Source organism: Lolium rigidum, chromosome 5, assembly GCF_022539505.1.
Source record: "Lolium rigidum isolate FL_2022 chromosome 5, APGP_CSIRO_Lrig_0.1, whole genome shotgun sequence".
In the NCBI taxonomy this organism is placed as follows: Eukaryota; Viridiplantae; Streptophyta; class Magnoliopsida; order Poales; family Poaceae; genus Lolium; species Lolium rigidum.
This window is the reverse complement of record NC_061512.1, coordinates 258839366-258849201: the sequence shown is the minus strand read 5'-3', so window position 1 is coordinate 258849201 and position 9836 is coordinate 258839366. Positions and strand designations below refer to the sequence as shown.

At 50.4% G+C, this 9836-nt stretch overlaps 2 protein-coding genes across 2 annotated transcripts; one reads left to right on the top strand and one right to left on the bottom strand.

The window, feature by feature from the left end:
- The first annotated feature begins 224 nt into the window (after nucleotides 1-224).
- Nucleotides 225-2317, top strand: LOC124657524 (chitin elicitor-binding protein-like). Its single transcript, XM_047196062.1, has 4 exons — nucleotides 225-885; nucleotides 1664-1781; nucleotides 1890-2089; nucleotides 2184-2317. Exons 1-4 carry the CDS (start codon nucleotides 225-227, stop codon nucleotides 2315-2317), a joined length of 1113 nt encoding a protein of 370 aa, XP_047052018.1.
- A 3124-nt stretch (nucleotides 2318-5441) lies between these two features.
- LOC124652164 (probable flavin-containing monooxygenase 1) lies at nucleotides 5442-8176 on the bottom strand. Its single transcript, XM_047191186.1, has 5 exons — nucleotides 7429-8176; nucleotides 7016-7247; nucleotides 6757-6932; nucleotides 6262-6620; nucleotides 5442-5958 (listed from the first exon to the last, which is right to left on the bottom strand). The coding sequence occupies exons 1-5, from the start codon at nucleotides 7876-7878 to the stop codon at nucleotides 5604-5606; spliced, it is 1572 nt and encodes a 523-aa protein (XP_047047142.1). The 5' UTR covers nucleotides 7879-8176; the 3' UTR covers nucleotides 5442-5603.
- Nucleotides 8177-9836: the final 1660 nt, after the last annotated feature.

Sequence of the window (9836 nt, the reverse complement as noted above, 5' to 3'; positions counted from 1 at the left end):
TGCCCCACCCCACCACCACCCCTCCTCTGCCGCCGCGCGCGCTTCCCCAACATTTAAACACCCACGGGACCCAAACCAAACAAATCCAGCGTACTGTACTAGTACTACTCTCCACTGTACCACCATCACTCCCACAGCAAGCCCCACACTCCCACTACCTCCCTCACTCCACCTGAGCTACTAGCTTGCTCTCTAGCTCCCCGGCCACCAAGCCGGCACCGGCAATGGCGCCGCTCTCCCTCTCCCTCCTCCTCCTCCTCCCCCTCCTCCTCCTACTCCTCACCCCATCCCCAGCAGCCGCACGCTTCACCTGCAACGCCAAATCCCGTGCAACCACCTGTCAGGCCCTCATCTCCTACACGCCGCCACCCAACGCCACCACCACCCTCCGCGACGTCCGCACCCTCTTCCAGCTCCGCTCCCACCGAGCCCTCCTCGCCGCCAACGCCCTCCCGCTCACCACCCCGCAGACCGCGCCCTCCCCCTCCCCCATCCGCGTGCGCCTCCCGTGCCTCTGCTCCGGCGGCGCCGGCGCCACCTTCCAGCGGCCCACCTACACGGTCCGCGCGGGGGACACGCTCGACGCCGTCGCGCGCGGCGTCTTCGCGGGCCTCCTCACCTACCGCGACATCGCCGCCGCCAACAACGTGTCAGACCCCAACCGCGTCGCCGTCGGCCAGGACCTCCGCGTGCCGCTCCCCTGCAGCTGCGACCCCGTCGGTGGGGTGGGGGTGGTGCACCTCGCCTACGTCGTGCCTGCCGGGAGCTCTATTGCGGGCATTGCCGAGGAGCACGGCACCACCGAGCAGACGCTGCTCCAGCTCAACCGCTTGCCCGACGCCAAGAGCCTACTCGCAGGCCAGGTCCTCGACGTGCCGCTACGAGGTGATTACTAACGGCCGCTAAGATTCAACCTTTTACAGTAGCTTCTCCAAAACATTTTTTTCTCAACTCTTTTACAGTAGCTTCTCTCGATCTGCTGCTAAAATCTGAAAGGTGATGCTTTGCCAACACAAAGTGTACTCTTTAATTGCTCCTCTCCAGGTGAAACATTACTTTTCTAATCCTACCAAAAATATATTCTCAAAAGTTGCTTTTCAGATTGGTTGCCTACCTTGAAAAGTCGTGCTTGTGGAGGCCAAAGTGTGAGCCTGCTACTAGCTGTTTCTGTCCTTTCACCTTGTAGTATATCCGCCCTAGCTTTTACTACTTCCCTTCAAACTGCAACAAAGTTCATACTAGTATACTTTGGTTTACTGTCGGTCGGGCCAGGGTTTAATTACTGGATTCCAGTGACTAGACTGTTAAGAGGGGAGGAACACATCTCCAGTTCCCACTACAACTCTCAAACCGCTGCTCTTGTTGCTTGTTAGTCGCAGTCCAGAGTTAGCTATTGGATGTGTATGCTCACATTTGGATCTCAAGTTATGGCCCTTTCAAGTTTGTCATATGGTGAATTTCACAAGGACCACATCTTCATTCTCTCTCATGAGCGTCTGGGACCAAATGAATTACACTGCTGCTAACTGAGTTAAAAATGCTCCAAGTACCGTGGAAGTTCAAATGCTCCACATCATATTCCATAGCGTTCTAACTGTACATTTATTCAGAGTTCTCTTTTATTTAGACTAACAGTTAACATAACGTTCCTTCGCCTGTGCAGTTTGCTCGTCTGCCATTAGCAACACTGCCATAGACAGCAACCTCCGCGTCCCCAACGCCAGCTACATCCTCACGGCCAACAACTGCATCATGTGCGGCTGCAGCTCCAACACTTGGCAGTGAGTACTTACTTGCTCAGCTACTTCATCCTCATGTCACTCATACATGCTGCTGAGGCCTCATCCTGTGTAACGTATATATGGAATCTGAACCTTGAAATATTTCAGGCTAGACTGCCAGCCGACACAGGGGCTAACTTCAGCCGTCTGCCCGGTGGCGAAATGCGGAGACCTGTTCCTAGGGAACACGTCGGTGACGACCTCCCCAGCCTCGCCCTGCGAGGGCACGGCGTGCCTCTACGCGGGATACACCAACACCACCTCGTTTACCATCCTTACGAACCTCACCTCCAGCTCCATGTGCGACGGTGAGTAGTAGTAGCAGCAAATAGCTGTAAACTATCATTGTTGTGTTCGAAGGCCTTGCATTATCAGTGATTGATCTCTCGCTGGTTGTGGCAGCTGCTGGGTTGTCGCCGGCCGCACAACCGTCCCACTCATCGGCGTCCGGATTGGGGTTGCCGGCACTGTGGAGTTGGTCTGGGCTTGTCGTCGGCATCCACATTGTTCTGCTGTGCCTCGTTTCTGCACCGTGATTGATTCAGAAGCGATTCAGATTCTTGCTTTCTTAGTAGCTGGACTTGTAGCTTGTAGTTCTGTTTTGTGAGTGATTTGGGAGTTGGGACTGTGTGGCTTAAGTTTGTAGCTTGTTTGTATTTACAAGTGGAGACACTAGGGGAACACTTGTTTTCTGTTAGAATGTAGATCAGATCATGACACATTGGTGGTGCCAAATGCTCGCAGGGTATTTACAGTGCTTGGTTTTAGCATCTATTACTCCATCACTTCCAAAATAATTGATGTCCTAGGTTTGTCTTAAATCTATCTTAAATTCCACCATGTTTGTAGAAAAATGCATCATGTATCACACCAGTATAGTTCTATTAGAGCATCTCCAGTCGCGTCCCCCAAACCGTCCCCCAAAGCGATTTGGGGCGCGCCGGACAAAAAAAGCGTTCCAGCCGCGTCCCCCAAAGCCCTTTTTTGTCCGGTGCGGCCCGATACGGTGTCCGGCGCCCCGAGCCCGTCCCCGTCCCACAGGGGACGCTCCGGGGACGCCGGACACAACGAAAAGCGAGGCGGGGAGAGGCGGGGCCGACGCGCGTCGGCGGCACGGAAGGCTAAAACCCCGTCGCCTACCTTTGGTCAAGCGACGTTAATGGCGTCCCTCGTTTTCCCGGGCGACGCAGGGACGCGTCTCGTCGTGCATGGCCGCGTGGCCGTCCGCGCCGGAGTTATTGCGTGCAACCACCCGCTGCCGCCGCTGTTTTAAGGCGCCCTGCAGTTAGCGCCGCTCATCCTTCCAGATCCTCTCCTCGCCGCTCAAAAAATGTCGTCCTCCCGCAAGATCGCCGCGGCGAGCGGCCCGGACGCGGCAGCCTCACCGTGGCGGAGGCGTGGGCGCCGTACCGCGCCGGCATCCGATCCCCGCCGGACATGCGGTCGCCAAGCGGCGGCGGGCCGGAGGATGGCCGTGAACGGTATTGGCGTTCCGCCGCCGCCGAGCCGCGCACGGACCAATGGCGGGACGCCGCTCATGGCCCGGCGGGCTCAACTCACCGCGGAGGAGCGGAGGGATCCGACGTGGGCGGTCGAGAACAACGACGCCGGTGGACGACGTACTTCAAGGCCAAGTACGACGTCGAGATGCACGACGACCGACGGGCTTGTCGGCGGCCCCAACAGCCTGGAACAAGGACGGCCGCGCCCGTTGCGGGGCGTTCCGGGCGCACCCTCGAGAACGTCATCTGCGGCATCCGCAACGGCGCTCCGCGGCCGGAGATGCCGTCGTCGCCGCCGCCGTCTCCTCAATGGCAGCCGAGGAGGACGACGTACTCGTCCTCCTCGCACTCTTCTTCCTCGGGACCGGCGCGATCGACGCCGTCCTCGTCGTACCGGTCGGCGCCCTACACCGTCCCCAAACGGGAGGTCAAGGAGGAGCCGGCGACGCCCGTCAACACAAGGCGTGGCGGCAGCGGCGGCGGGCGGCGCAGCAGGGAGGCGCGGCGGCGCCCTCCTCATCCCGAAGCCGGAGGTGAAGGAGGAGCCGGAGGAAGCGCCGCAGGCGGCGCCGCCGGCGGAGTACGAGCGGCAGCAGCGGCTCATCGCCGGCGGTGGACGACCCCGAGGACCGCCCGGGCTGCGGGCGGCGTTCATGGCGTCCATGGACGACAAGGACGCTCGGAGGGGCGACCTGGACGCGGCGATCGCCATGTCCATCCTCGACTCCGGCAAGCCGCTGGTGGACCTCACCGACGACGGCGAGGCAGGACCAAGCGGCTTGGTGAAGGACGAGCCCGTGGACGAGCCCGTCGACGAGCGCGGCAAGCGGGAGGTCATCACCGACGAGATGTACAACTTCCGAGCAGTACTACGACGCCTCCGGCCGCCGCAAGCGGTTCTAGATTAGGTTTAGTTTTAAAGTTAGTCAAATTTCGTTCGAATCTATGTAAATTTGGACGAATCTAATCGAATCTAGTTAAGTTTAAAATTTGCGAAATTTTGTTTGGGGGACGCGACCGGGGAGCGACGTCCCCCAAACGCGGCACGAACGAAACACGTCCCCCAAACGCTCAATCCGGCGCGGTTTGGGGGACGGTTTGGGGGACGCGACTGGAGATGCTCTTACATTTATCATACAATATAGTTCAATATTGTGTAGATTTGACATCGCAGAGATTGACACTTTTCATTTAATTTTGGTCAAATGTAAATACGTTTGATTTAGGACAAAACTAAAACTTCAATACTTTGGAAAGAAGGGACCTTAAACGAACGGTCTATGAACAAGATGATCTAAGTGATTATTAATGTTTCTGAATCGGCACCAAGTGTGTCCTTTGAGGAGGAAGATACGAGCATGGGATGGTGGAAAGAGATAGGAAAGGCAAATGTATTGTTTGAGGAACCATAGCATTGAAACAAAATACAGAGAATTGTGTTATTTTGTGGTGTTTATTGCAGCTTAGTTAATAAATAGTAACTGGACAACTAAATACTTCAACTAAGCTACGCCTTAATTATTGGTATCACCTTATACAATAGTTATTTAGCTAGATAACTTTTATTGATTTTTATGTAGCTTAGAAATGCTACATTGGTTGTATCCAAAACCAAACAAGGCACTCAATAATTTACTGTGAAAGAACAAAGAAATGAGCAATGCAATATTTTGAGGGAGAGGGGAGGGGATCGGACTGTGGGTCGTCAAGAGCTAGGCTATACCGGTGAGTACTTAAACATTGTTCTTAGCATTACACTGAGTTTTTTTTTTTTGCCTTGTACCATTATACAGGGTTTTCTATAGCATATACAAGATGTATAGATACGAGGAACTATAAATAAAAGGTTGTATGCATTTTTTGATACAAAAGCTGGGGTCTCAACCTCCTTTTCGAGAAAACAAAACGAACTAACCAAGAAAACGACACTACCAAACGAACTAACGCTCATAACAGTTCAGTTCTCTCTTCTTTCACTGCCTCATTTTTTTTGTGGGAACAATACGGAAGACCCTACCCGAGAATATATATATTATAATAAAAGAAATAAATTTGCATTTTATAAGAGTCAAAGAGCTCAAAAGGAAAAGAAAAATAACTAGAAAGCAACTATGCCCTCCCCCCCCCCCCCTCCCCCCTTGGCCCTAACAACTCTGAAAGAGCAAAAATCATCTTAGGAGATGCTTTAATTAAATTTATGCAGAAAATTGTAGAATTATTCTCGGAAAAGCAAAGACTTGCTAAAATCATCTGTAGAGCCCTCAAGGTACCAAATCTTGCACCTTCTTCTTTTTCTATGAATACACTAGTGACAAATTTGCTATTGTCTTAAGGAAAGGTTTGCATAATCAGCGGGTCCATATGGCTGGAACCATTCAGCCAGGAACCCTTTCTTCCTTCTAGGGTTGCATCCCATATCTTTGCACAACAAATCGTTAAACCAGATGTTCACGGTGCTTATACACGATCTGCGTAAATACTTCCCGTTGTAACGACTCTTGTACTTTGCCCACTCTGCTACGCTCTCTTCCATGCATCTTATGCTTGGCAACTGGAAGCCACCAGCCATGAAGTGGGTTACCCAATTGGCCATCCTTTCCGAGGCATATATGTCGGAGAGGCTCTCTGAGTATCCAACTATCGCCAACTGAGGGATTCGAGGATGGATGCATTCTCTGTGAATTTCAATCATTTGGATAAATTAGATTCTTAACCCAGCACAAAGTTAACATTTAAAATTTGCTTTCACCTATATTAAATTTTAGATTTTATTAAAGCTTTTCTATTTTTATCGAGCCAAAGCATAAGATACCTTCTATGCTATCATGTTTCCACTTGCATTTAGACATCGTTTAGAGAACTTTGCGGTGTTGTTTCTTACTTCCTCAGCGCATTATTAGTTCACTTTTTCCAACATTTTTTATGTTACAAATATAAGTTATGGGTGTAGTCTGTAGGAAACAAATGTTCAACTGTACCTGTACAGAGGAACTGATGTATCTGATGATCCTGCCACTATATTTCTACACCAGTTTGCTGTGAAGATGTCCCTAAGCTTCTGGTCTCCTCTGAATCCTGTAGCTAGAATTACAATGTCACTCTTTATGAATTCATTTGCATCCTCCAAGATGATCCCATCGTTATAGAAGCTGAACCTCTTGGAATTCTTGAGAACAATACTGCCCTCATCAACCCTGTCATAGAACCCTTCTGGCAGCATTGCGATCAAGCAAGATGACATAGCGAAGGAGAAGCTGTAGTCAGGTACCATCCCATGTTTCTGTAGAGGAATGCTGCGCTTGAAGTATGCTTCAATTAGTTTTGTAATTGCCCATCTCTGAAAGAACATGAAGACTTTTTCAGTTTTCTTTATTTGTTAGTTTCTATATATGGACCAAGTTCCTTCATTTGAAAATAAAATGACCACTGACTGTTTTCGAAACTCCATTTAAGTTCGGGTGATTATTACTTACCAAGGGAGAGAGTGCACTTGCCAAAATATAATGCAGAAATCCTTCACCAGGTTTATGAAGTAGAAGTTGGGAGATGCGGTTAAGATAGAAGTAACTTAGTTGAAATCCCCATATGCTAAATTTGTGAACCCGCCAGTGCTTCGTTCGATATATCATGGTGCATGGCTGAGCTGTACCTGCATTGGAATACTAGTCTCAGTCATATACTCCTTTGACATATTACAGATAGTTAATGAGGTATTAGTTCTCTTGGACTCACCATTCACCTTGGCAACCTCTGCAGCAATGTCGAATGCTGATTTTCCAGACCCAATTACCGTCACACTCTTCCCTTTGACAAATTCAGACACATTATCCATGTAAGAGTAGTCCATTGAGTGCAATATTTTCCCCTTGAACAACTCAGGCCCTTTGTTTGCTGGAAATTCTGGGATATTTGGTGCCCCACTGTGCCTTCCGATGCAGAGGATGAGAAAATCCACTTGAAAAACCTGTGCCGGTATATGTGACAGGAGATTACTTATACAGTACATAGTCGCAGTATGGTGCACAGGTTGATTCCATTATAAGGTTATAAAGCACTAGTACATTAAGCAGACTGCCATAGTTCAGACTTTTCTAACACAGAAGGATGTTTCTAATAGAATGAACAGTATGTAAAGTTACACATACCTCGATGTTACCGGTTTTCAAGTCCTTGATAGTGAGGCACCACCATCCACCCTTCTCAGCTCCGAACGCCTTCCCGCCACCAGACCACTGCTCCCACCCCATGATCTCCTCCTCCGCCACACCAAGGTATTCAACCCCGAGAACCTGGCTACTGAACCTGATACACTTGAGGAGGTCAAACTCGCACACGTACGACCTGAGGTACTCCATGACCTCACGGTGGCCCGGGTACGTCGCCGTCACGTTCGCCGGCCACGCCATGTCCGAGAACCGGAACGACGTCGTGGGCGCCTGGAGCCTCGTCGACTCCAAGGTATGCGCCCACACTCCGCCGATGGTTTCATCGGTCTCGAACACCACCGGGCTAAACCCCCTATCGATGGCGTGCTTGCAGGCTGCCAGGCCGCTCACGCCGGCGCCCACAATGCCCACCACCCTCTTCATGTCCATTTTTCGGAGCTCTTCTTCTTCAGAGTTCTTGGAGGGATGGAGGAGAGAGTGTATTATGTAAACCTTGGATTTGATTCTCTGGATGAGTTAGATTTTTTCTAATAAGTGGCTGGATGAGGCCCAGCCACCACTTGAATGGTATATTTCGTTGTTTTATTCCTGTCACCCTCTGACCCCATGTCCTGTTGTATTTTTGGCCAATAATTTGTTGCGACTTTGATGACCCCACAACGAAAGATACCAAAAAACATGTGTGGGTTTTGTTTCAGGGTGAGCATCAACTAGCTGGACAGCTGATATTTTTCAGTCACTTGGAACCAATACCAAAAAATATTTGCAGACGATTATCATATTCTTGGGTGGTGGTTACACTTGCTTGAAAGAGACAATTTATTTGTCATAGCAGAAGAGCTAAAGATCTGAATTCATACTGCGCAACCTTTTTTTCAGTTGTTAATTTCGAATAGATCTGAATACACTACTCATCGCCACAGACAAAAATCTGAGTTTTGGACGCAGGATTCTCTACTAAAACATGATGAATTGGTCAAGAACTTTAGGAGAGTGTATAGCAACTACAATGCTCAAGCTGATACTATGAGACATTGCTTTAGTCTTCCTATGCAGGACAGTAGAATATTATAAAAAGGGCTTGACTTTGTTGTAGGCGTGTACTACTAGTTTCGTAAATCGTAAACACCATCTAAGAAGTTTGCAACGCAGTAAATTACGTTATACAGTACAAAACATGTGAGGCAATAGAAGCATGTGGCATGTGCAGTAGAAACAACCATCTAAGAAAATCTTAGAAAGTGAATAGCAAAACACTAACCAAAGTTGTTTGGAAGCCGGCTATAATCACACCTGCTGTATTTTTATAGCATAGACGTGCAAGGTTCTACCTTGCTGTTCTGTAATTGATGTTGTTATGCTCTTCTTGGGTACAGCAATTGTGGCAAATAGTGTTATAAGCTCTTACTTATTATTGATCTTGCAATTCGACAAGGCAAAAAAGTCTGCCTTTGCCTGTGTGTACTGGTGTTGATTGACAGCGACGACGGTGTTCTTCACCCGGATCTCGCCGTTCTTGGGCTCCCCCACTGCATCGCCTCGGGGCCGCCCAGGTCGTGGACCCTGGTTTCCCTCACCATCTCCGCCGGCGTGTCGACGATGGCTGGTGGAGCAGTAGCAGCGGTCCAGGATCTCAAAACGCTATGGGAGGCAGCAGGTAGGTCAGTTTGACTAGGAAACAGATTTTTCACCTAGCACGCACGCACGCACGCTGTACCCAACATTTACCAACGGGTCGAGCGAGTCACGCCCCCTTCGAGGCCCAACAGATCCTGCCGCATTTCCCCATCCACTGCTGCCAACACTTCACCAAAAATCTCATCCAAGATCCGGAGAAGACGATGGACTCTGCCCTGGATCCGAAGAACACGATGGACTCTGCCCTTGACCCAAAGAAGACGATGGATTTCGTGCTATTCAACAGGGTCCGTACCCAATTCATGTTCTACACAGAGAGCCGTGAATCCATGGAGGAGGTGGTTCAGTCACTGGAAAACCAGAGGGAGTCCGCCGACGACGATGCCAAGATACTGCCTCCGCTGGACGTCGGCCGCGCGTGGGGCTGGGACAGGCTGCTGCCTTGGGTAAGCGGCTACGTTCTGTTCGAGGACTATTTCGGTTACCTCGGGGAGTACTTCCACCAGAACCAGGCCGACGTTCTTGCCTTGCATGATGCAGCTGCCAAGTGCATCCACACACAGGACGCGCTGAGCCATCTCATCGCTAGCAATGGCGGGCTGGGCAACAACAGGCTGATAACGATGATTGCTGGCCACCATCATTCCTTGATGAGCGCCCAGATCATCAAGGACGAAGCACGCCGCGTCATCGGTCATAATTGTTATTCCGCGGCCACCATTCCGGCCGCGGCCTTGATGTGCATCGCC

Excerpts from the sequence above, each read along its gene's own strand:
- LOC124657524 (XM_047196062.1), top strand. The coding sequence starts at position 225 with ATGGCGCCGCTCTCCCTCTCCCTCCTCCTCCTCCTCCCCCTCCTCCTC. Across the intron at positions 886-1,663 it reads CCTCGACGTGCCGCTACGAG|TTTGCTCGTCTGCCATTAGC; the intron begins GTGATTACTAAC and ends TCGCCTGTGCAG. Across the intron at positions 2,090-2,183 it reads CTCCAGCTCCATGTGCGACG|CTGCTGGGTTGTCGCCGGCC; the intron begins GTGAGTAGTAGT and ends TGGTTGTGGCAG.
- LOC124652164 (XM_047191186.1), bottom strand. The coding sequence starts at position 7,878 with ATGGACATGAAGAGGGTGGTGGGCATTGTGGGCGCCGGCGTGAGCGGC. Across the intron at positions 6,933-7,015 it reads AGAGGTTGCCAAGGTGAATG|GTACAGCTCAGCCATGCACC; the intron begins GTGAGTCCAAGA and ends ATTCCAATGCAG. Across the intron at positions 5,959-6,261 it reads ACATCAGTTCCTCTGTACAG|AGAATGCATCCATCCTCGAA; the intron begins GTACAGTTGAAC and ends TGAAATTCACAG.